Genomic DNA, 26,112 nt, shown 5'->3' with positions numbered 1-26,112 from the left:
ATATGTACAGCTAGGTTGCCAAGGGTTTTTAATCTTAACAAGAGACAGAGAATACATATGTATATGATGAATTATGCCTATATCTAATATATAGATATAGTGATATATTACGTACATCACTATAAGATAGCACAAACTGTAAACTGTTACAGTTTGAGAAGATGTTACGGTTTTGGAAGCTGTCCCCAAAACCTGTTAGGCTCCCGGACACAATTTCCCTCAAAACAAAAAAGCACGGGTTCTTGTCCTGAGCTAGGGATAAATATGCAACAGCCTGGACTCTTGCTGAAGATTTAAAGTTTGCCGAAGGCCAGCTTAGTCCAATCGGGGTGCAAGTCCACTCGCGGTCGAGAATCTCAGCAAAGATGGGGAAGGATAGAGTGAAATACTGCAGCCTCTTATCTGCAGTGATTCTTTCCCTTTCAGGGACTAAATTTCTTTAAGTCCCTAGTGACGGCGCTCTTGGAAAGAACCTGATATGGACAAGAGCCTTTTGAGCTAATGACACTTGTATTACAAGAACCCCGAAAAATTTATACCCTTCACCAGTAAAGTTAATAATAAGAGAAAAGGAAGTGAATGCAATCACTGTGAAACAATAGTGAATGACATGTAAACAAAGGTAAAAAAACTAGTCCGGCTTTCAGCTGGCTTTTGGCTTTCAAGAGATTAACTCCGGATCTTCTCCCTGATCTTGCAGACAAGCAGTTCCAAAGGGCAATCTTCCAGAAGAAACGGGCACGCCCAAGGCTTGGAGGCTTCTCGAGGAATCTTCTTTAACTTTCTTGGAACTTTCCATCTTTTGGGCTCAGTCCATATAGCAAGTGTGGGGAGATGTGGTGATTCAGGTGGATGTGATAGAGTTTCTTCAGGTGTTGCCATCTTACCTTCTAAATCTGAAAGCTTAAGCAAACTCACAACACAGTTTGGCAGACAAACACCAAAAATACCATGTAGTTTTTAGATTTAGTTGTCAGCTATACTTCCTTAGCTGTGAAACACTTTTTCCCAAACGATGGGCTTATTAGAAACCTATTCATCTTATAAATAATCCATATTCCTGCCCCAGACCCTTTGCAATATCCTTTCCTGGGCCACGTGGCACCCCTCCCATCTCGGGCAGGGCTCATACTGGGTGTAAAGGTCAAGAATCTTCCTAGCCTTCAGCTCCATTGTATTGGGCAGTATTAGTTGCTCATAAACTGGGTTGCTTTGATGTTACACCCAACGTTTGTCTTCCCGTATCTGGGCAGGATCACAAAGAGAGGTAAATGGAGGCATCGGGTCGCCTCCCCCTCTAGGTTAGTTATTGATTAGGTTGAGGGTCAAAGATTGAGAGGAAATCTGCGTTTGTAATTACTGACTGGAATGCTACCACTGCATCTAATCTTTAACTAAGTTCTTTTACCATCTGAACAAAGCCAAGGACATTTAGAGGTTTGGACGAATTACCAGAAATTTTATTTTCCACGGACTCAGTTTCTCTCACAGTCCTGATATTACACCACTGGAGCAATTCATGTGGAGAGTTAAAAGAATACTAGAAGAATAATAGTTATGAAAGAATATCTAAAAGTGGAGAGTACTTTCGGCCAGCGACCACACCTTCTCTCGGGACTTTCTCACTTTGAGATTCTGCCTATGGACTACATGAATAATAATAATGCAGATGCCGAGAGGGCATGGCTTTTGCTGGTATCTGCAAAAGTTTATTAAAAAGATAGAAATACAAAAGACAGTTATAGCCTCATGGATAACATGAGGGGGTGCTTCCAACGAAATCACCGAAATACAAAGCACGGAACAGACTTTATACATGATATCCTCCATCTTGTTTCAGGTAATTCTGCTGTAGTAAAAATCCCTGTAAAGCTCCTCCCCTTACTTTCCCGCCAAGGTGTTTCCTTTCACGAAGGTTGACCCCCTCCTCCCATCCTAGCTAGATTATCCAATGATATAAACCTGTCTTTAGAATGAGGATGAGAAAGTCCTAGTTCCCCTCTCCTATAGACTTGCTAATTACCTTTAGCTAGGTTAATTTACATTGGAATAGTTGCCTGCTTCTTGGCAGAAACCAGGTCTTTTCACAGATCTGCCCCTCACCCAATTTTTGAAATACATTTATTAATAATCAGAGCTTTCTCAAATCTTCTAGGCCATTCCCAATACTGGTACATAAACAATATAGGCAAAAGAGCTCTTAGAGCTCAAATCTGGAGCCTTGAAGTCACAGGGAAAGCTCTGAGGTGGTAGAGCGAAGCAGGCCTAACATAGAAGGAAGAGTGTCCTAAATGTAGGAGCATGTTGTGCACAAATTTACAATGATCAAGAAATGTGCTTGGCAATGTTTAGGGAATACCCCAAAAGTTGGTTTTATGGCTCTATAAAGGAATCCAGATATTATCCTATGAAGATGAGGAGCTACTAAACACTGTACAATGAAGACTGACTTGCCCCATGTTTTAACAATTAGTTGGAAGATCAAATTGGAGCAATTAGAAATGGTGGTCAAGGATCACTCAGACTATTGTGATACTTGAGGTGAGGGTGATAAGGTCTTGCACCATCTTAAAACTTCTATGCAGTAAGGTGCTGGCAATGAGAACGGAAAGAGACGGTGCCTGCCTGGATACGGGAGAAGATAAAGGAGTCCAGAGCATTATAAGGTTTCAAGCTGGAAGGCAGGGAGAGTGATGATACCCTGGGGAGAATGAAATAGGAAAATTCAGACAGCATTGTTTAATAAAAAAGGAGTTCAGTGAAGTTTGATATGTTAGGCTGGGGATGTTGCTCAGTGAGAGGCGTATAATAGGTGCTTATAACAAAAGCTCTGGGAGTGGTCGGTACTAGAGTGTGAATCTGGGAACACTGCATAATAGGAAACGTAGAGAGAAAATGTAACGGATACGATGGAGAAAAGGGATCAGAAAGGAAGCAGAATGTGAGAGCAGTCCCAAGAGATTAGAAGACCAGGAGAGAAAAGCACTGCAGAAGTCTTAGGAAGCAAGTTTTCATGGTGTGTGTGTGTGTGTGTGTGTGTGTGTGTGTGTGTGTGTGTTTAGTGCTGAGGATTGAGCCTACGGGCATTCTACTTTAGAGATACACCCCTAGCTCTATTTTATTTTTTATTTGGAAACAGGATCTCACTAAATTGCTGAAGCTGCCCTTGAACCTGCGATCTTCCTGTCTCAACCTTCAAGTACTGGGATTATAAGCATGAATCACAATGCCTCGCTAGGAAGCAAGTGTTTGTTTGTTCATTCGTTGTACTGGGAATGAAACCCAGGGGCATTCTACCTCCCACAGCCCTGTTTTTTTTTTTTTTTGTTGTTGTTATTTGTTTGTTTGTTTGTTTGAAGCAGGATTTAAGTTGCCGAGAGCCTCACAAAGTTGCTGAGGAAGCCTTTGAACCTGCAATCCCCCTGCCTTAGCCTCCCAGGTACTGGGAAAACAGGTGTGTGCCACCACGCCTGGCTAGGAAGCAAGTTTTAAGGAAAAGAAGCACATACCAATGACGACTACCCAAGAGACTGTGTACTGGAAAAATCTAACAACAGTCACTCATGGGCTATAAGAAACATTTCAACAGGACAAAGGAAAGAAATAGATGAGTGGCGATGATCATGATGAGAGAGAGAGGAAAATAGAATACTCTTGAGAAATACAGTGGTGAGAGCCATCAAAGTTAATGAAGTTGAAGGGGATCTGGGCTAAGGGAGGATCTGTCTCTTCCTTCAGGATACGATCATAAATTGGCAGGCAAAAAACAAAACATATTAGTAAGGAACGGATTAAAAATGTAGAAGCAACCCAGGCGTGGTGGCGCACACTTGTAATCCCCGTGCTTGGGGGGCGGAGACAGGAGGATCTCGCAGGTTTAAGAGACCCTGTTTCCAAATAGAAATATAAAAAAATAGGTCTGGGAGTGTAGCCTGGAGGTAGAAGGGTTCCATCCCTAGTACCACCAAAAAAAAAAAAAAAAAAAGTAGAAGCAAAATTTTGCAGAGTCAGAAGAGGTTGGGTAAAGAACAGGTCATGCCAGAAATGGTGGTGCATTCCTGTTGTAATTTCAGAACTTGGGAGGCTGAGACAGGAAGATCATCAATTCAAGATCAGCCTCAGCAACATAGTGAGATTCTTAGGAACCTAGCAAGACCTTGTTTCAAAACAATAAAAACACAATGAAAAAATAAAATAGGACTGTGGATGCAGCTTGGAGGTAGAATGCCTCTGGGTTCAATCCCCAGTAATACACAGGTGTGCACACATGTGTGCACACACACACACACACACACACACCAGAGGCCTAACCTTGGAATAGAAGAAAGAAAAGCAATCAGGAAAGGTATACGGAGAACATTTTTAAGTGGAAAGGTAAAATAGTAGAATATAGTTCCATTTTCTCACTCAACTGAATGTAGTTTGTTGCAGTGTGTGTGTGTGTGTGTGTGTGTGTGTGTGTGTGTGTGTGTGTGTGTGTATGTTACTTAAGATGCCAAGAAGGAAAGGGCAGAGTTGGCTGGAGTAGAATTTTAGACTGACATCATATTACTGTGTTTAAGCCCCAGATAAGTTACCTCGGGCTGCCTACCAGACCTCTTTCAGACTCAGTTTCCTCACAGTTATTACAAGATTAAATGACACAATGCACATGTAAATTATAAAGCACTTCTTAAACCAGAGAAGCTTGGGACATCTGCCAGGAAATGCAATATAGTATGAATAAGAGATGGAGCAAGGTATAGCCAAGCCTCTTAGAAGGTAGAGGTGAAGTTCAGAGCAAGAATATATAGCAAACACACATCCACGCAGTTCTCATGACTTACTCCAACATACTGGAGTGGAGAAAGCAGATTCTGAATCAGGGAAGGTGAGGACCAGAGGCTGAAGAAATCCAGGTAAGAACGATTCTAAGACCTTTGTAGGCATGTGCACGTTGGAAATGACATGTACTTTTTATATAAAAGTGGTGTCTGGCTCGTTGACATATGACATTTTACTTATTATGCAGCTAGAACCAGATCTGAGGCCCTTCCCAATGGAGGCCAAACTAGATTATATCTTCTACCTGCCCCTCTTTCTTTTGCAATGCTGGGGAAAGAACCCAGGGATTCATACAGGCTAGGCACATGTTCTACCACTGGGCTCATCCCCATTCTGAAATATTTTAGAAACAGTCAATCATTTCTATTTTGACTTTCTTCTCATATTTTGGAGACTCCCCAACCATCTCCAGCTTTATTTTTAAAAGCTTAGTTAGGCTGAGGCACTAGTAGTATAATGAAGATATCATATGAAACAGCTGTCCATAGGCCCAAATTAAGCAGGGAAGGTCACGAACAAAGAAAGCAGTGAGATAGGCACATTAGACAGGCTTAGGCGAGGGAAGATAATGAGAACAGGTGGAGGGGATGGAGCCGGCGTGTTACCATTTTTGGAATTTTGGCGGTAAGGGTCCCAGATCTAAGGGGCAGCGAAACCCTCATGAGACTGAATTAGAGTTTCCTGGTAAGAACACAGGAAGGAGACAAATGCATAACGCTGAAGGTGCCAGGTGTATCCTTCTTCCTAAAAGGGCTTGTCAACCTCCACTTATCCCATTGTGACCTATCAGGGGCCTCCTAGATTGATAAACACTGCGGTCAGGGCTAGGGGTGCAGCTCAGTGGTACAGCACTTGCCTAGCAGAAGGGCCCTGGGTTTCATCCCCAGTACTGAAGGGGTATTTAAAAAAAAAAAAAAAAATAGCAGCAGTCAAGTGTAGCACTCCGGGTGACAACTACTTAACCCCTTTGGCCATCTACAGTTTTCCCTCAAACTGGTGAAACAAAAGCTTCTCGCGCAGCAGGAGGGCACTCGGAGGCCAGACCGAATGAAGCTCCCCATTCTAGACCCCATTCTAGACCTGGGCTCAGCAGTGTCCCTAACTGGTTCCCCCCCAAACCCCTGGAAAATGCCAGAAGCTAACCAGTCGCAGGAGTTCCTTCAACCCACCGAGCAATGTCTGGGGGATTTCCAGACTAAAATAAGCTCCAGGGACCGAGAGTGGAGATCTCCACTGCTCCCTTGCAGTGGAGATGCGTTACAGCCTCGAACCAGGTGTCCTGAGCCCGGAAAACGTCGCCTACAACTCCCAGCAAGCTCCTTGCTGAGGGCCTCGTCTACCTGACAGCACCACCCGCCAATGGGAGAGCCCTGTCTGCTTACGTCGACCAATCGGAGGGCGAAGAGAAGGCCGTTCCTCCCGCACTCAGGCGGCTAAGTGGCCCTGAGATTTCTCTGGTCGCCACAGAGATAAAGGGATAGTCCTCATGAAACGGTGACGCTGGTTATACTATGCCACTCATCCCTAGACTTGCTCTTTTCCTTGCCCGGCCTCAGACCCTTTGTCTGGTTTCCCCTTAGAGGATGGGCGAGGATGTAAAATTTCCAACGCTTATTGGATGACAGTGGTGTCAATCTGGAGGGCCTGGCGCTGCAAGGGCCGCCCCTCTCGGACGGTGATTGGACGTCTCGGAGCCGACCCGGGCTGGGATTGGTGCGAGGAGGGCCGATAGTTTTAGAGCAGTGTAGGACCAGGCGAAGGTGGTAGGTGGTGGCTACCGGGAAGACCACGGGAACTTGCAGCTTCCTCGCCTGCCGCCCGCCTTCCGCTGAAGAAAGGAGCCGGAGGACCCCCTACCTCATCGCGCGGTGGCGGGGGCGGCGCTTGTCGCGTGGCCGGGGCGGGACCAGTGGGGCGGGCGGCGGGAGTGGGGTGGCCGTGGAGGACGTGAGATGCGAGGATCCTGGAGTCCGCGGCAGGTCTAGAGACTTAGAGCTGGAGACTTAGATCTGGAAGCGCCGGGAAGAAGGACTTGGGGAACCGAGGAGGTTGTGGGCGTGTCTGGTATGGGATGCCATGGAAAGGAGGGTGCCGTACCACAGATCCTGAGTAGATCTGTGGGTGGTTCCTGGGAGGTATTCTCTTTTCCCCTTTTGTCCTTTAATTTATCAACAATATTGTCTCTATGGTCTCAGTTCAAGTTCGGGAAACTTTCTGTTTGGGTGGGTTTAATAAGCAACAGCATTACAGAACTGCCTAGGATCTTTTCTGTTACTGGGCACAAACGTGGGGAATATGTCAGAAAACAGGAAGCGACTTCTTGGCTTGGTGCACAAACTCCCCAGTGGGACCGCACTTGGAAACTCAGGCAAGACTCACTGCCCTTTGTGCATGGGGCTTTTCAAAGCCCCCAGGCTCTTGCCTTGTTTGCACACGGTTTGCACCACTTGCCTGGAGCAGCTGGAACCCTTCTCAGTAATGGACATCCGAGGGGGAGACTCTGACACCAGCTCTGAGGGGTCGATATTCCAAGGACTCAAGCCAGGAAGCCTGCAACCACAGATCGGCATCCTCTGTCCAGTATGTGATGCTCAGGTGGACCTGCCCATGGGTGGAGTGAAGGCTTTAACCATAGACCACCTGGCCATGAATGATGTCATGCTGGAGAGTCTGCAAGGGGAAGGCCAGGGCCTGGTGTGTGACCTGTGCAGCGACAGGGAAGTGGAGAAGAGGTGTCAGACCTGCAAAGCCAATCTGTGCCACTTCTGTTGCCAGGCTCATAGGTAAAGATGGGATACTCTGCCTGGTATTGCTTAGAGTGGAGTACAAAAGGATGTCAAAGCAGAAATCCTTTGGTGGGTAGGTTGAAGGGGAAATTTTCTCAGGTCAAATTTCAAAGGTCAAAGACCAATACCCAATGCAATATCAAGCATTCTAGAACAGTGGTTAAACCCACCTACTTAATATAATACCTGTAGTAATAACAGCAATAATGGTTTGCATAGTCCCCAGTTTACAAAGCACACTGACAATTTCCTTCCATCGTCAATCATTTGTGTAGTGAATCATTTCAGTCGGTGCTGGAGAGACAGGAGGATGACTGTAACAGCATAGGTCCTGTCCTTGAGCTCATATGACTATTGCAACTCTTACAGGCAGGCACTGTTTTCACCTCATCTAGTAAATGAAAGAATTTGCCAAGGACCTTTCTATGATAAGCAAATGTGTAACAGAATCAAGTCTTAAATCCGGATCTTCTGCTTGTTTTCTGTGTTCTTTGTGCTAATGCATGCCGCTTTCCCAGCTGGGTCTCCTCTCAGCCTTTGTCTTATGCCTTGGGGTGACTGTAGCTGGATGAGGTAGGCTGGTAGATGGTAGTTGAGATGCTGATTATATCTATGTCGTCGTCTCCTCCTCCTCCTCCTCCTCCTCCTCCTCCTCCTCCTCCTCCTCCTTCCTCTTCTTCTTCTTCTTCTTCTTCTTCTTCTTCTTCTTCTTCTTCTTCTTCTTCTGATTCTTCTAATTCTTCTGATTCTTCTTCTTCGTGGTACTGGGGATGGAACCGAGGGACATTTTACCTCCTAGCGACACCCCTAGTCTTATTTTTAGTCTTTCTTTCCTTCTTTCTTTCTTCTTTCTTTCTTTCTTTCTTTCTTTCTTTCTTTCTTTCTTTCTTTCTTTCTTTCTTTCTTGCAGTACTGGGGATGGAACCCGGGGGCATTGTACCTCGGAGCTACACCCCAGCCCTAATTTTTAGTCCTTTTATTTTTGAAACAGGGTCTCATTGAGTTGCGAAAGACCTCGTTAAGTAGCTGAGGCTGTATGTGGACTGCAATCCTCTGTTCTCTGCTTCCCGGATGCTGGTGGCATTTGCCACCACACCTGGCTTGATTATATCTCCCATCACACTTGTGGAATAGCTGTCTGTCAAATGGATCACTCTTCATACTCTTCCCCCACTCTGCTGTAGAACATCAAAATATAACATGATTAAAGTTTAGGATTAGCCTAAAAGTTTAAAAGTTCTGACTACTATTTGCTTTCTGGCCTCACCAATAGAAGTTAGTAGTCTTCACTCTTTCTATTTTTAACTTGTAATTATGTGGTAATCCCTATGGCTATCTTGCTACCAGCTAAACAGCTGACCCTGTTTTCTGTGCAGCCACTTTTCTGGTGCCAGAATAGGTGTATAAGCTTCAAGTTAATATAATGCTAATGGGGAACTCTGAGTAGGCACTGTGGTTTCCTAGGGATTCCCTGAACCTCTAGCAGGCTATTGGAAAGGGGAATTAAAAGAGAGCTTTGATTCTACTGACCACTGATTTCACTTTCTAATAATGTTGATGACTTGATGGAAATTCTATCCTTCTGCTGTGAACAATGTAGGCTCTGGTCAAAGGAAATGCTTTACCAAGGTCTTAGAGGAAAACCAAGTGAAATGTTGTCAAGGCCAGTTAGCTGCTTTTTCATTGCTATTCCTTATGGTTCAGATTGTGTCTCTTGGTGCTGGTGTCCACTGCAGTCTCACCTCTTGCTATATAGAAAGCAAGCCATGACTCTACTAAACTTGCCAAATAAACTCTTTGGGGAAAGTTTTAGAATGTAATCTCGGCATTACAACCTTTTGCAGAAAAAATGTCCCAAGTGGACTCCCATTTTGTTCTGAACAATAGTCCTTTCAGATAGTATTGGGCCTCAGTATAGACATATATCTGGAATCAAAGAGGATCATGCAACCTATAGATAGAGCAAAGAAATCCTAAAACCTCTTGGCTGAGCTCTTTCCCAACGGGAGTCATTCCCTAATTTCCTTATCCTGATGTTTCCCCCCCAGGCGGCAGAAGAAAACGACTTACCATATTATGGTGGACCTAAAAGACCTGAAGGGCTACAGCCGGGTTGGAAAGCCCATCCTGTGTCCTGCTCACCCTGCGGAGGAGCTGAGGCTGTTCTGTGAGCTCTGTGACCGGCCTGTGTGCCGGGATTGCGTGGTGGGGGAGCACCGTGAGCACCCATACGACTTCACCAGCAATGTCATCCATAAGCATGGGGACTCTGTGCGTGAGCTCCTCAGAGGCACCCAGCCCCACGTGGAAGCCCTGGAGGACGCCCTGGCTCAGATCAAAGGGATGAATGGTGCCCTCCAGGAACGTGTGGAGGCAGTGGCAGCAGACGTCCGCGCCTTCTCCGAGGGCTACATCAAGGCCATTGAGGAGCATCGGGACAAGCTGCTGAAGCAGCTAGAAAACATACGAGTCCAGAAGGAAACCTCCCTGCAGCTGCAGAAAGCACAGCTGGAGCAGCTGCTGGCAGACATGCGCACTGGAGTGGAGTTCACCGAGCACTTGCTGACCAGCGGCTCGGACCTGGAGATCCTCATCACCAAGGGGGTGGTGGTAGAACGGCTCAGGAAGCTGAACAAAGTTGAATATAGCACCCATCCCGGAGTAAATGATAAGATAAGCTTCTCTCCTCAGGAGAAAGCAGGCCAGTGCCGTGGCTACGAAGTTTATGGGGCCATTAATACCAAAGAGGTTGATCCAGCCAAATGTGTCCTTCAAGGAGAAGGTGGGAAGGGATTTCCCATTAGCATGGGGAGGGCAGTGGACAAGGACTGGCATTTATTTTTTTATTTTTATTTTTATTTTTTTTGGTGGTACTAGGGGTGGAACCCAGGGGCTTTCTACCTCTGGGCTACACTCCCAGACCTATTTTATATTTTATTTGGAAACAGAGACTCACTAAGTTGCTAAGAGCCTCACTAAGTAGCTGAGGCTGGTTTCGAACCTGTGTGATCCTCCTGTTTCAGCCTCCCAAGTGTAGGGATTATAAGCGAGCGCCACCGTGCCCGGCCTAGGGAACTGGCATTTAAAGAATTGTGCTTGTTTAGCTGGGTATAGGTGGTGCATACCTCTAACTTATTCCAGTATTTGGGAGGCTGAGACAGAACGATCTCAGGGTTAAGGCCAGTCTCAGCAATTTAACAAGACCCCCAGGAACTTGCCAAGACCCTGTTTCAAAATAAAACACAGCTAGAGGTGTGGCTCAGAGGTAGAAGGCCCCTGGGTTCAGCCCCGAGTACCAAAAGAAGAAGAAGGAATTGTGCATGTTCAGCTGGTCGCACTCCTTTGCTGACCAGTTTACTAAGAGGGAGACAAACGGCACTAAAAGACAGAGCACAGTAGCTCATATGCGATACAGGCATGAGGCTTCTTTTTCTACTTCAGGAAAGTAGTAGCTACCGTGCAACCCAAGGATCGTGTTTTGTTTCTATCAGGTGCCAGCGCTGGGACAGTACCCAGTGGAGGTGCCAGTCTTGATTAGGGCAGGATGGAATCAGCCTGCTTAAGAGAGAAGCACGGCTGGCTCCAGTTGCTTGAAGGAACCTGATTACAGAGGAATGAGGAAGACAAGATTATAATTTCCTTTCTTATGTGCCCCTTTTGGTCCACATAAATCACATATCATTGGCATTTATTTAAATGTTATGATTCATTCAGGAGGAGAAGAAATTGGTTCTTTTGATTGGTGTTCTCTTCTTAAAGGAAGCATGTTATTCAAACAGTTCACAGATCACTCCTTATGGGAAGTTGTATTCGGGGATTATCCTGACTCTGGCAATGAATTCTTAGCTCTTTGGCGGTCACAGATCCCTTTGAGAAACATCCACTTAACTAGAGCATACAATTTCAGGAGCTCCTCAGACCTTTCATAAGCCCCTCCATGGCAGTGAAGGAACCTGGTTCATCTGGATGCTGGCCTAGAGGCTGTATCTTCTATGTGATCCCCCAGCACCTTGGCTCAAGCTACTGAGTTGGAGAGGACCTTACAATGTGCAGGGTCCAAGCTGGTCAGCTGTACCCCTTACCTATTTCAGCAGGGTTGCAGAGGGTTATTTGGGGGTTACTAGCCCTCGCAGATCTAGAGGTTTTCTTCTCTGAATACCTAGGTTAATCTCAAGTATTTTCAAGGTTTTCTTAGGGCTGAAGTTAAAGTCCAGAATCCTGTGTAATCCAAGAGCAGCCCCTGGCTGAGAGCTAGGCAGGCTCCCAGGAGGGACTCCCAAGAGGTACACTCTGCAAAGCAGGAGGGGAAAAGAAAAGAAAAGGGAGCAGGGAGGTTACAATAAACAAGAAGCACATCTTTGTTCTGCAGAGAAAAAGCAAGGTGGTGTCTGATCCAGGGATATGGTCACTGCTGTTTGCCTTCCAGGAAGCACTGAGTGTGTCTTTTACACTACGTGTTTATCTTTTGCAGATCTTCACAGAGCACGAGAGAAACAGACAGCCTCTTTCACCCTGCTTTGTAAGGATGCCGCAGGAGAGAGCATGGGCCGGGGAGGGGACAACATCCACGTCGCAGTTGTTCCTAAAGATAAGAAAGACAGGTTTGTGTTGTGAGGTGAGGTGTTATGGGTAATAAGCAATAAGGAACCTGGAGGTTTTTTGAGTTATTAGAGATGTACTTATAGTAGTCAATTTTACCATCATGCTGTGAGAAAATATATGACCAATGGGGCCAAATCTGTTTTCTTTTTGTAGTGTAGGGGATTGAACCCAGGGGCATTCTTCCTCCAAGCTAGCTACATCCCCCAACCTATGTTATTTTTTATTTGAAACAGAGTCTAAGTTGATGAGAGCCTCAATAAATGGCTGAGGCTAGCTCCGAACCTGTAATCTCCTATCTCAGCCTCCCTAGTACTGGGATTGCAGGATATGTGTATGCCCAGCCAAATGTTTTTTCTTGTGTGAGGTTAGTCTGATATTCAGTTATCTCTCAAATATATAGTCTGCCCCTTAGATCGTCGTCTAAGTTTTGGAATAGAAAAATCTTTTGATACCTTTCCTAAATTTTTTTTTTTACTTTTTTTTATTGGTGCACTGTATTCATACATCATAATAGGATAAAAAAAAAAAACTTTTGTAGACATACATGCACACATTGCCCAATTAGCCCCTACCCGATTCCCACCCCGTTCCCTGCCCTTCCCTCCTTCCAATGCTTGGCTTAGTGGTTGACATCTAGTATTATAGCAATTTATCCAAAATTAACAATGATAATCTCACAGAACAGTTTCATTTGTCTGATACCAAGCTTTTGATGACTTAAAGATAACATTTCAATATTTCTTTTTGCTTTCTTTATTACCAGAGAATATTTTTTTTAGGTGGAACTATCATACCTTTATTTATTTGTTTTTCAGGAAAAAAAATCTATCCTAATATGGAATATGGACTCTAGATACCCAAAACAATTTCGAAAAAGAACAGAGCTAGAAGATGTATATTTTCTGATTTCAAACCATATAAAGCTACAATAATCGAAACAGTGTAGTACTGTTATAAAGGCAGATATATAAACCATTAGAGTTAAATAAAAGCCTAGAGATAAATTCTTCCATATATGGTCAAGTTATTTTTGACAAGGTTTCCACGAACATTTGGTGGAGGAAATTAAATAATCTTTTAACTAAATATTGTTGAAAAATAATAATTACATGAAAAAGAATAAAATTGGACCCTTACCTAATCCCATATACAAATATTAACTCAAAATAGATAAAAGACCTAAGTATAAATCTTAATACTATAAACTTTTAGAAGAAAATCTGGGTCATAAAACCTCACAACATTGAAATTGGCAGTGATTTCTTGGATATGATTTCAATGGCGCAGGCAACAAAAGGGTAAATAAACTCCCTAAAAAATAAAAAAAAATATTGTATATCCAAAGACAATGTAAACAGAGTTAAAAGTTACTGATAGAATGGGATAAAATATTTCCAAATGCTATATCTGAAGGTATATTAATATTCCAACTAGAAATCCTAGAAATTAGCAACAATAAAAGCAAACAATACAATTTAGAGATAGGTAAAAGACTAACATAAATAATGAATCTCCACAGATAACCAATCTTAGTTGTCTGTTGGATGGAAAATCTTGTTTCTCTGGTTCTGGTGTGTTACCTAATTCTTCTTTGTAGTTAATCTCTTTGAGTATTTTCTCTAGCGCTGGTTTTGAAGACATAAATTCCTTCAGTTTCTGTTTGTCATGGAAGCTTCTTATTTCCCCATCTAATTTGATAGAAAGTTTTGTTGGGTAGGAAATTTTTGTCTGGAAGTTGTTTTCTTTCAGAGTTTGGAATATGTTACTCCAAGCCCTTCTGGCTCTCATGACTTGGTTTGGGAAGTCTGGAGTGATTCTAATTGGTTTGCCTCTGAATGTCACTTGGCCCTTTGTTTTTGTTGCCTTTAAGATTCTCTGCTTGGCTTCCTTATTGGTCATTTTGACAATTATGTGGCGTGGGGATCCTCTTCTCCGATCCTGTCTAAAGGGGGTTCTATAAGTTTCCTGGACCTGTGTGTCGACCTCTTGCTCTATGTTTGGAAAATTTTCTGCTATTACTTCCTTGAAGAGATTGTTGAACCCTTTGGTTTCACCTTCGTTTCCCTCCTCTATTCCAATTATTCTTAGGTTAGCTCTCTTAAAATGGGCCCATATTTCTTCAGTGTCAGATTCCTGCTGTCATATTTTTTTTTCTAGATTAGAAACTATGCGTTCATTTTTGGAGTGATCATCTTCTAAGAGCGAGATTCTATTCTCCATGTGGTCTAATCGGTTGTTTGTGCTTTGAATTGAGGCCTTTACTTCATTAATCACATCCTTTATCTCTTTTTGGCTCTCTCTGAATTCTTTTCGAAACAGCTCTATTATTTCTACAGTTATTTTCCTGATTTGATCTTCTAGAAATATCTGAATTTTTGTTTTATTGGGTTCTGATGTTGTGGGGTTGTGGGCATTCATTGTTCCATTGTTTTTCCTCTTTCCCATGATTTCAGAAGTTTGTGCCTTCTCTGGGTTCTTCCCTTGGGTCTCTAAGACTTCGCTTAAGGTACTCTGAATCTCAGTCCCCACTACTCCTTTATTAGGTTATATCGCAGAGTCTCAGACCCAGGGAGTCAAATGAGGCTGCTTTAGACCATGGGGGGTGCCAGGTTGGGCGTTCTCCTATGGTGTGATATCTCTGCCACCGCCACTCCCCCACTGGGTCAAGTCCCTGGGAGTGCAGTACTGGGATTTCTCCTCTAGGGGCCGCAATTTGACTCGCTGTTGTTGAGTATGCATATGGAGCTGTAGTGGACTCGGTGGATTCGCTGCTGTTGCCGCCGGTGGCAATATGGTGCCGCTGACACACCCTCGGCTGTGAGGCTGGCGTATTTCTTCTCTGGTTTTGAGCTTTGCTCTGAGTCTCTGCAGGGTGTGCTGTGCCCAGCCACTGGGAGCTTTAGATGCTCCCTGTGCCAAAAAATCTGCCGAATCCCGCCCAGCTGTTCCGCAGCGGCTCACCTCGGCTCGCTGTCCGCCGCTCCTCTGGAGCCTGGTGGGCTGTTGAGTGCGTTGGTCTGGCGCCGTCCAGTGAGTTCGCCACTGCCGCCGGCAGTAAGGCGCTGCTGCCACGTCCTCAGCCATAAGGCCGGCGTATCTCCTCTGTGGCTCTGAGCTCCGTTCTGAGTCCCCTCCTCTCTGGGGCCTGGTGCTGCAAGGAAAGATGGCGCCCGCCGCTCTGCGCCACGGCTCTGGCCACAGCACTGTGGTCTGGTTTCTGGTGTCTCGTTTTTCCAGCCCTCTTTTTCTCTGTCCTTGTAATTACATTTTTTGTTTCTCTACTGATGGTGTTTTCTGACTATGAAAGGCGCTGATTTTGTAGTAATAGAGATTGGTTGTTAGCGGGGCTCGTAAGCCCCGCTTTTCTCCGTCGCCATCTTCCCAGAAGTCTCCCCTTTCCTAAAATTTAACCTACCTTTACTGCTGACTTGTGCCAGGAGCATATATATATTTTTCTCTGGAGCCAGAGTATGGAGATGGGACTATAGAGCAAAAGGGTACAACACAAGGATTCTCAAGGAGTTTAGACATCAGCTAAAGTATAATTTATGCTGCTTACCTTCTGTTATAAGATTAATATCTGAGGCAAGTGGAAGAAGATTCCTATTTGGTGGACATTGAAAATTAATATAGAATGGAATGGTGTAGAGTTTACATCCTAAAATGTTAGGTAGCTGAAGGAGGCATGTGAGAAGGAATGGATTTTCTAACTCTTTTCTCCGTTCAGTCCAGTCCGAACGGTGGTCCAAGATAACAAGGATGGGACATACTACGTTTCCTTCACCCCCAAGGAGCCTGGGGTCTACACTGTGCGGGTCTGTGTCAAAGAACAGCATGTGCAGGTTAGTAAGCCCCTTGTACAAGCTGCCCTCAGCTCCTTTTACCCTGCCCCTGGTTCTGTCCTCTTAGGATCTGGAGGTATTTCTCACAGGATCAGCTACATAGGGATCCAACAGGATTCTTTTCTTTCACTGTAGAAAAGGCCCAGATTGTTGCTTTTCTTACTAGAGGATGGTAGTTATTCTTCCAGTTTTTCAGACTTCATAATTTGGGGAAGATGCACTTATCACAGGGGCAGTCTACCAACAGATAAGCACGCATATTCAAGAAATAATGCAGTGATATAGCTCAAGATATTTTAGCTCTGTTCTGACTACAACTGGACATGAACTTACTGGGATACAATTAGCAGGGTTATACGCCCTCCTTTCAACTACCAGTCATCTGTCTGCCTAACTATCTGCCCATGTAATTCTCTGCTTTGTTTCATATATGTGCTTATCTGTTACCATGACTACTATACCACCTCCACAAGTATAAGACTTTCTGGATTATGAAGGTTTAAAAATTGTGTAATATGTGTCCAGCAGAGTCTCTCTGACAATGGAGTAATCAGAGGTTAACCTTAACCAGAAGTCAACATTGATGAGAATAATAAAACACTATGTAGCATCCTGAATTGGCAGGCTCATTCAGTAGCCATTTACTGCTTACCTGATGTCAGGAACAGGTTACATGTTTTTTGCATATATTAGTTCCATTTTCTTCAAAACCATTCAAGCACAGGGATCATCGTCCAGGTAGTTTGAGACCAAACATGCCACAATAGATAGTAACACTGAAGGGAAATCAGAATTTGAACCTATTTCTTTGAACCCCAGATGTTTTTTTCCTAATGAATGTTTGTTAGTCAGCCTTCTGTTGCTGTGACAAAACACCTGAGACAATCATCTTAGAAAAAAAGGTTTATTTTGGCTCAGAGTTTCAGAGATTTCAGCAGTTCACAGTCCTCCTTTAAAGGAGGGTGAATTTAACATTGGAAAGGCTTCTAAGATACCAGGCTTTTTACTCGGTGCTTTCTCAGATTCTATGGTTCTCACATAGAAACAGGCAAATTACAACATGTGTGAAATATTTTTTAACATAGAATACATAGGATAGAAATTAGAGAATGAAAGTTATCCTTGAAGAAAAAGGGGCAGTTAGAAGAGTTACTAGTTTGAGAATTATTAGCTACACACACTTGACCTTTCTCCTTTCATGTCTTTATGGTCCCAGGATAAATGGATGGGTAACAGATGTGACCAGGAACTGGGGGCAGAAGGAAAGAGGCTAGTTCAGTATGTGAGGAGAGGAGACATATGGCTGAGAAATTGCAGATAAGACCATAGGATATCCTAGCCTTGTGGTTGCAAAATTCTAAATGCCCCTGAGATTCCTCAAGAATCTAGAACCCCAAAGACTGAAGCCAGTCGCATGAAAGTGCATCGAGATGAGTAATGTATCAAGTGTTCTACACACTTTCACTTCATGTAAGCCTAGAGGGAGACAGAATCCATTAAGAAAACCTTGAGCTGACTGTGGTATGGGCTTCTTTTTGCATTCCTGCCAGAACAAGCCCTAGCTAATGTGCATGTCGCTGAGAGCAGGACTGACTCTGTAGGACCTACTCGGTGTCCAGGGGTTTGGTAGCTGTGTCAGTGAATCATGATGGAAACACTGCACAGGCCCTTGACTGTGATTCTGCTGCTTTTGTGCCTGGCTCCACCCAGCTGAGCAGAGTCCTTGCCCTCCCGGCTGTTTCCCTGCTGCTGTTCTTGTCCCTCTGAGGCTGTTCTTGACTTAGACTGTTTAGCATGGAGCTCTGTTCAGCATACCCTGTTGCCTCAGAGGCTGCTGTTCTTTGCTCTCGGCCTCAACTCTGCAGGGCTCGCCATTCACCCTGACCGTGAAGAGAAAGCACCGCCCACACGCAGGTGTGTTTCACTGCTGCACCTTCTGCTCCAGTGGAGGCCAGAAGACTGCACGCTGTGCCTGTGGGGGCACCATGCCAGGTACAAAGGACCCTTACCCTCAGCCTGGCTGCCCACAGCGGCAATCCAGCCACATTCCCTCTGCCACCACACAGCCACTAGGTTAGGACGTCTGGACCGAGGCTTTGTTTGGAGGATGTGTAGTCTCTGTGTGTGCAGACTGGATAAAAGTTCTGCTTACACAGGCCTCTTTGTTCTGAGTTGAGATGGCAGCCTTAAAATTTCTAGCTAGTTTTGATATAATTCATGAATCCTGTGAGCCCTGTACTCTGTGGGCTTCTCAATTTCCATCTGTACCCTTTCCAAGAGGCTGAGTGGTATGAAAAACGTAGACCAATCTTCTCCCTTTTAAAACCTAAAAGAAGAGCCAGGCATGGTGGCGCACACTTGTAATCCCAGTGCTTGGGAGGCTGAGACAGGAGGATCTCACAGGTTCAAAGCCAGCCTCAGCTACTTGGTGAGGCTTTCGGTAATGTAGCGAGACCGTTTCAGTAAAGCCCCTGGGTTCCACCTCCAATACCACAATAATAAATAAATAAATAAATAAATAAATAAATAAATAAATAAATAAATAAAACCTAAAAGAAATCCCCCAAAAGGCAGGGATTTGGAATTGGATGATTAAACCAGTTAAACTAGGTCTGGCGTTTTTCTGGGGGTGGAGAGAGCTCAGGCAAGAACTCAAATTATTATTATTATTTTTTGCGGTACTGGGGATGGAACCCAGGGGCATTCTACCTCTGAGCTACACCCGCAGCCCTATTTTTTATTCTTTACTTTGAAACAGACTCTCACTGAGTTGCAAAGGGCCTAAGTAGCTAAGGCTGTCCGAGTACCACAATCCTCCTGTCTTTACTCTAATGGTGGGCCACAAAATGGGCTTTTGCACCCTTTTATATAATCACTTCAACATCTTTTTTCAGTTTTGTTAATCCACCCTTGCTTTCTTGTGTGTGTGTGTGTGTGTGTGTGTGTGTGTGTGTGTGTGTGTAATCCAGGAGCATTCTACCTCTAAGCTATACCCCCAGCCTTTTTTTTTTTTTTTTACTTGAAACAGGATCTCTGCTAAGTTGCTGAGAGCCTTGCTAAGTTACTTGGGCTGCCTACAAACCTGCAATCCTCCTGTCTCAACCAGTTTACCCTTGTTCTGTTTATTTGAGTCACTTACATTTAAAATCCAAACCAGTTCTCTTTAAAGTCCAAACTAGTTCATTGCCTTCAAATAGCCCATCTCAGCACTGTTCCGAGAGCTTTAGCTAACCTTAGTTGATTCAACTGTGATCAGTCCTGGGAGCCGTCCTACTATGAGGAGTCAAATAGCTTGTTCCTCTCGCCAGGTTTTTCTGAGATATTTTCACTCCTGGGAGTCCAGAGGCTACCAGGAGGCCTGGTTTCCATGGTAACTGCTGGACTCCACTCTTAGGGCTGGTTTTCTCTCCCCTTTGTGTTGTGCAGGTGGGTACCTAGGCTGTGGCCATGGGCACAAAGGCCACCCTGGTCGTCCCCACTGGTCTTGCTGTGGGAAGTTTGCTGAGAAGTCTGAATGCACGTGCACAGGCGGGCAGAGCGCCCCAAGGAGTCTGCTCAGGACCGTGGCTCTCTGAGGGTTTCCTGGGTACGAGCTCAGCCTGGTGAAGCTGCAGCCAAGCGTGACTTCAGATTTCCAGAGAGCCCCAAAGATTAATTCTGAAGAGACTGATAAAATTAAAGACAAAGTGCCTATCTTATGCTAGAGTTCAAGTGTTTTGGTGAGTTACACACTGATTGTACTTGGGGATGGTTGGACACATAAGACCACTGCTACATTTCTCTCTAAGGTAGGTTGGCAGTGTTTTGTTCTTTCTATCCAAAGATGGGCATTTTGTACAGGTATGGAAGTATCCAAGCCTTTGGAACATAGAGATCATGGGGTGGGAGGGCAGTTTAGTTCCTTCTTTTGTGATATGTTAGAACCTCTTAAATTTTTTCCTGAGCTATATATTATTTAGGTAATTCCTTCAGAAAATAAAATTCTCCCTCTATCCTAACTTTTTGTTAGCACACTGTCAGTGGCCTTAGTGACCGTTCTAATGTGATCTTGCTGTTTTGGCAGGGGTCTCCTCCTCCCTCTCTGCACCGTGTCCACCCACTACCTCCCAAGCCTGGAAGATTAGTATCTGGTGCAGGACATACTAGTAGGAAGTTAATAAAAGGGAAGGTGTTGAAATAGGTCTCACACGTCTCTTACAGTTCAATCATGCCAGTGGTTTACTGTCTCCCTCCTCACCTTTCTTTTTCAGAGCACTCTTTGCTTGTGTCTGTATACCTAGCAACTTTAACTGGAAGTTGTGATTCTTACAGGATGCCTTCTTAGCTGCTAGAAAATTCTGGGGAGATGAAACTGCATCGGTGCCTTAGCTCTGCCAAGGTCTTCTGTGCATTCTTCTGGGACTCTTGGTTTCTTATATAGCAATAAATTCAGCATGTATTAAATAAAATTACTGAAATCTGCATTGTAAGAGCCCTTAAGTAATGGGTGACTTATTTGAGTACTGAATTGGGTCAGGCAAAGAAGGTAAAGTAGTTAGATGATGGTTGTCAGGCCATGGAATGGATTGTTTCCTCCTCAAGGCTGACACAAACAGAGATATTTTTTAAATTCTCATCCTTTTCTGGAAACATTCCCTTTGGTCTCCAAAATCTGATCTTCCCAGAAGACACTGCTCTCCCTGTCACCCTGTCCAGCTGTCAGCATTTGCTCTTTTTCCTCCTGATAACATTGGTTCAGGTCCTTTCAGCTTGTCAGTGGTTTTCAGCCAGGAGTGATTCTACCCCCAAGGGGACCTTGGCCATCTCAGAGCAGGTTTCCAGTGCCACTAGTGGGGCAGAGTGCGTGTAGCATCTAGCGGGTATAGGTCAGGGAGGCTGCTCAATATTTTACAGTGCTCAGGCTAGCTTTTCCAAACAAGGAATTATCCAATGCAAAATGTGAGTAATGCCACTGTTGAAAAGCCCTGTTCTGGACCACTGACCCTATTTGTTTCCTTTCAGTGGTCAGCCTTGAAGCTCACACCTTTGAACTATACTTCTTGGCTCTTCCTCTACGGTTCAGCCATCAACAGAGCCTCAACTCATTCCTCCTCATGTCTTGAAGATTGTGGTATTAAGTTTGCTCTCCACTCTAGTACCACCCCTCGTCAATCTCAGGTTAATTCAGTATCCACAGAGACTACTTTATTCTGCTACCAGTTCCCCTGTGTTCTTTATTCCCTGCCTTATAATCAGCCTAGATCTCGATTTTAGCTGCACCCTCTGTATAGTCTCAATTTTAAGCATCTGACTCTACTAGTTCTCCCTCCTTGGAACCCACCAGAGGGTTCTTACTGTTTCTCTCACCCCTTCGTGTCCTTCACTTCATCCTTCTCAGCTTAGATTCTACAGGCCATCATTATAATCCCACTCTTGCAGCCAGTCTCCATCAGCCATCTTGCCTGGCAAAACATCAGCCCAGGTTAAATTGATTCTCCACCTGACCCAACTGAATCTTCCTGCAGAAAAACACAAAAGCATGACTAGTCCACTTTAAATTTCTCCCCACTATATATATATATTTGTTTGTTTGTTTTTGTTTTGTTTTTATTTTGTTTGGTGGTACTGGGGTTCCTGGAAACCCTTATACCTCCGGGCTACACTCCCAGACCTATTTTTATACTTTTTTTATTTGGAAACAGGGTCTCTTGAGCCAGCGCAGCTGGCTTCGAACCTACGCGATCCTCATGTCTCCACCTCCCAAGCGCGGGGATCACAAGAGTGCGCCAACATGCCCGGCTTAACTTATGAATTTTGGGGGAACATAATCAGTCTACAACAATTTTATATTTCCCTTTTAGTAACTTATTTCTCTGCTGCCCTTTAAAAAGACATTGAAAGAATGCTCTAATATCCCCTCCTCAGAGTTACAACCCCAGCCCTATTTTAATTTTGAAATGGTCTCACTAGGTTGACGAGAGTCTCACTACTTGCTGAGGCTATCCTCAAACCTGCGAACCTGAGATCCTTTTGTTGGGATTACAAGAATGCATGACCATGCCTGGCCCCTCCTTCCCGTTTCTTAGATCTGATCTAATCAGTCCTTCATCCTCAGGACTCCACTGGAATGGTTCTTGTAGCGATGTCACCATGGGATAGAATGCAGTGTCAGTTCTCAATCTTTATTCTTTTGAGTCACCAGTAGTATTGATCAGAGCTGGTCACTTTCCCTCCATGAAATGTTGTCTGCACTCATCCTCCGTGGCAGGACTCTTCTTTGTTCTCAGTCTCCTTTGCTAGTTACTTCCTGTGCTCTGCACATTAGAGAGCCAAGGGGGAGTTCTTCCCTCCTCCCTAGATCACCTTGTCCTGTTACTACTTTAAATGTCATTTATATACCAGTGACTCCCACATGTTTCTCCTGGCCCAACTGCTATATGACTATGCCCAACAGCTTACTCAAAACTCCCCTTAATACATATGGCAGGTGCCTCAAATTTAAGATGGCCAAAACAGACTTCCATTTTCCAATTCTTACTCTCCATTTGCTCAACATTACCAAATCACTTCTCTTGTAGTCTTCTACAGTTTTTTTTTTTAAAAAAGAAAAGTACAGCTAGGCGTGTGGCGCACGCTTGTCATCCCCGCGCTTGGGAGGCAGAGACAGGAGGATCACACGGTTCGAAGCCAGCCTCTCTGGCTTAAGAGACCCTGTTTCCAAATAAAAAAATATGAAAATAGGTCTGGGAGTGTAGCCCGGAGATAGAAGGGTTTCCAGGAACCCCAGTACCACAAATAAATAAATTTAATTAATTAAATAAATGAATAAATAAATAAATAAAAAGAAAAAATAAAAAGGAAAGTACAAACCAGGCATGGTGGCACACACCTGTAATCCCAATACTTGGGAGGCTGAGACAGGAAGATTGCAGGTTTGAGGACAACCTCAGCAAATTTAGTGATATCTTCAACTTAGTGAGACACTGTTTCAAAATAAAAAGTACAAAAAAAAAAAAAAAAGGGTTGGGATTATAGCTTGAAAGCAGAACAGTCCTGAGTTTTATCCCCAAAGGAAAGCATGGGTCCATTCATAGAGTTGTGGAGCCAAGAGCATTGGAATCATGCCTGTGGCCTCTGCCACACACCATATACAATCCACAGGTACATCTATCAGCCTTACCTTCAAAACACATGTGCTGCCCTGCTCTCCACCTCTACTGTACCACTGTGGTCCAAGGTACCAAGACTTTTCACCTGGAGTTTTGCAATTGTCTTCTAACTAGTCTCTGCTTCCACCTTCATTCCCTTGCAATATTTTCTCTACACAATAGAGATGTCCTTTCAAAGTATGTCAGATCATGTCATCCTTCTACTCAGAACCCTTCATCTTACTCAGAACAAAAGCCAACACACAAACTTCACACAAGCCAGTGTGAGCAGCATGGTCTGAACCCGCTCTGCTTGCATTTCCCGCCTGTCCCCCGCCACTCTATTCCAGCCAAACAGGCCTCCCCGCTGCTCCTCAGACACCAAGCAGTGCCTCTCCTGGGGCTTTCCATCATTGCACCTCCATCTGAAATGTTTCTCATACATACCTTCCTGATTCACTCCCTCATCTCTTCAGGTTTCTGTCCCAGTGTCGGCTGCCATCCTGAGATCCTTAAGTACCCCATATAAAAGAGCAGCACCCCACCCCAGAACTCCATGTAACCCCAGCTTACCTTCATCACCATCTTGTGCATTCTGTTTATTGTCTCTCCTTTTTTACTAGACTCTAAGTTCTGTGAGGACAGAGGTTTTTTATATGGGAATATGAAAGTTTATTTTAAGTCAAGGAAAGATAGAAGACAAGAACAACAAAACTATCCCCCCCGCTTAGTTTTGTCCCCTAGTAGGCAAAAGAATAACTGAGAGCAGGGATTTAACATTTAATAACTACTATTATTACAATATTGTCCTCTATGTTCTTGGCACATAGTAGAGGCCTAATATTATGCTGAATGAATAAAGATCTAATAGGTATAATTTTGAGTTTGGATCTGTTGGTATGTTTTCCGAAGACCGCCTTTCTCCTAAACCCCAATATCTCCATTTAACTAAACACCACTTAGGAAAAAATCTTGGCCTCCACTCTGACTTGGAAAAATGATATGTACCCCAAGGGGCCAACTTTGAATTTTCCAGTTACCTCAGATGTCTAGAGGATTGCTTGCCAGGAGGAAGCCTGCCGAATTGCATCATCGTTCCCATGTGTCTTCTTATGAATCAGAAAGAAGAATGGTGGATACAAGGCTTAACCTTTATTTCAGTTGGAAAAGGTTTCAGTAATTGGACAACTCTCCTGTAGGTGAAGTTATAGCAGGAGAAGTTACTTCTTACATCTTTCTATTAGAAGTCTAGGTTCTGCCCGATAAAACAGAAAATCAGAGATTTCTAGAAGATCAAATCAGGAAAATAACTGTAGAAATAATAGAGGTGCTTCGAAAAGAATTCAGAGAGAGCCAAAAAGAGATAAAGGATGCAATTAATGAAGCAAAGGCCTCAATTCAAAGCATGAACAACCGATTAGACCACATGGAGAACAGAATCTCGCTCTTAGAAGATGATCATTCCAAAAATGAACGCATAGTTTCTAATCTAGAAAAAAAAATCCGACAGCAGGAATCTGACTTTGAAGAAATATGGGCCCATTTTAAGAGAACTAACCTAAGAATAATTGGAATAGAGGAGGGAAAAGAAGGTGAAACCAAAGGGATCAACAATCTCTTCAAGGAAGTAATAGCAGAAAATTTTCCAAACATAGAGCAAGAGGTCGACACACAGGTCCAGGAAACTTATAGAACCCCCTTTAGACAGGATCGGAGAAGAGGATCCCCACGCCACATAATTGTCAAAATGACCAATAAGGAAGCCAAGCAGAGAATCTTAAAGGCAACAAAAACAAAGGGCCAAGTGACATTCAGAGGCAAACCAATTAGAATCACTCCAGACTTCCCAAACCAAGTCATGAGAGCCAGAAGGGCTTGGAGTAACATATTCCAAACTCTGAAAGAAAACAACTTCCAGACAAAAATTTTCTACCCAGCAAAACTTTCTATCAAATTAGAAGGAAAAATAAGAAGCTTCCATGACAAACAGAAACTGAAGGAATTTATGTCTTCAAAACCAGCACTAGAGAAAATACTCAAAGAGATTAACTACAAAGAAGAAATAGGTAACACACACCAGAACCAGAGAAACAAGATATTCCATCCAACAGACAACTAAGATTGGTTATCTGTGGAGATTGATTATTTATGTTAGTCTTTTACCTATCTCTAAATTGTATTGTTTGCCTTTATTGTTGTTAATTTCTAGGATTTCTAGTTGGAATATTAATATGCCTTCAGATATAGCATTTGGAAATATTTTATCCAATTCTATTAGTAACTTTTAACTGTTTACATTGTCTTTGGATATACAATTTTTTTATTTTTTTATTTTTTAGGGAGTTTGTATACTCTTCTGTTGCCTGTGCCATTGAAATCATATCCAAGAAATCACTGCCAATTTCAATGTTGTGAGGTTTTATGACCCAGATTTTCTCCTAAAAGTTTATAGTCTTAAATTTATATTTAGGTCTTTTATCTATTTTGAGTTAATACTTGTATATGGGATTAGGTAAGGGTCCAATTTTATTCTTTTCCATGTAATTATTATTTTTCAACAATATTTAGTTAAAAGATTATTATTTCCACCACCAAATGTTCGTGGAAACCTTGTCAAAAATAACTTGACAATATAGGGAAGAATTTAGCTCTAGGCTTGTATTTAACTCCAATGGTTTATATATCTGCCTTTATAACAGTACTACACTGTTTCAATTATTGTAGCTTTATATGGTTTGAAATCAGAAAATATATGTCTTCTAGCTTTGTTCTTTTTCAAGATCGTTTTGGGTATCTAGAGTCCATATTCCATATTAGGATAGATTTTTTTTCTGAAAAATAAATATATAAATATATGATAGTTTCACCTAAAAAAAATAGAAAAAAAATATTCTCTGGTAAGAAAGAAAGCAAAAAGAAATATTGAAATGT

General features: G+C 43.5%; 1 protein-coding gene across 1 annotated transcript; it reads left to right on the top strand.

Annotated features, from left to right (window-relative positions):
- Positions 1 to 7,016: 7,016 nt before the first annotated feature.
- Positions 7,017 to 19,629, top strand: TRIM45 (tripartite motif containing 45; the record flags this gene model as incomplete). The annotated part of the gene is made up of 6 exons (XM_080690856.1): positions 7,017 to 7,607; positions 9,659 to 10,392; positions 12,082 to 12,211; positions 15,940 to 16,054; positions 17,920 to 18,046; positions 19,481 to 19,629. Exons 1-6 carry the CDS (start codon positions 7,120 to 7,122, stop codon positions 19,627 to 19,629), a joined length of 1,743 nt encoding a protein of 580 aa, XP_080546982.1. The 5' UTR covers positions 7,017 to 7,119.
- Positions 19,630 to 26,112: the final 6,483 nt, after the last annotated feature.

Source organism: Muscardinus avellanarius (assembly GCF_963383645.1).
Source record: "Muscardinus avellanarius genome assembly, chromosome: 3".
Lineage (NCBI taxonomy): Eukaryota > Metazoa > Chordata > Mammalia > Rodentia > Gliridae > Muscardinus > Muscardinus avellanarius.
The sequence above is the reverse complement of the archived record's forward strand: the minus strand, read 5'-3'. Positions and strand labels throughout refer to the sequence as shown.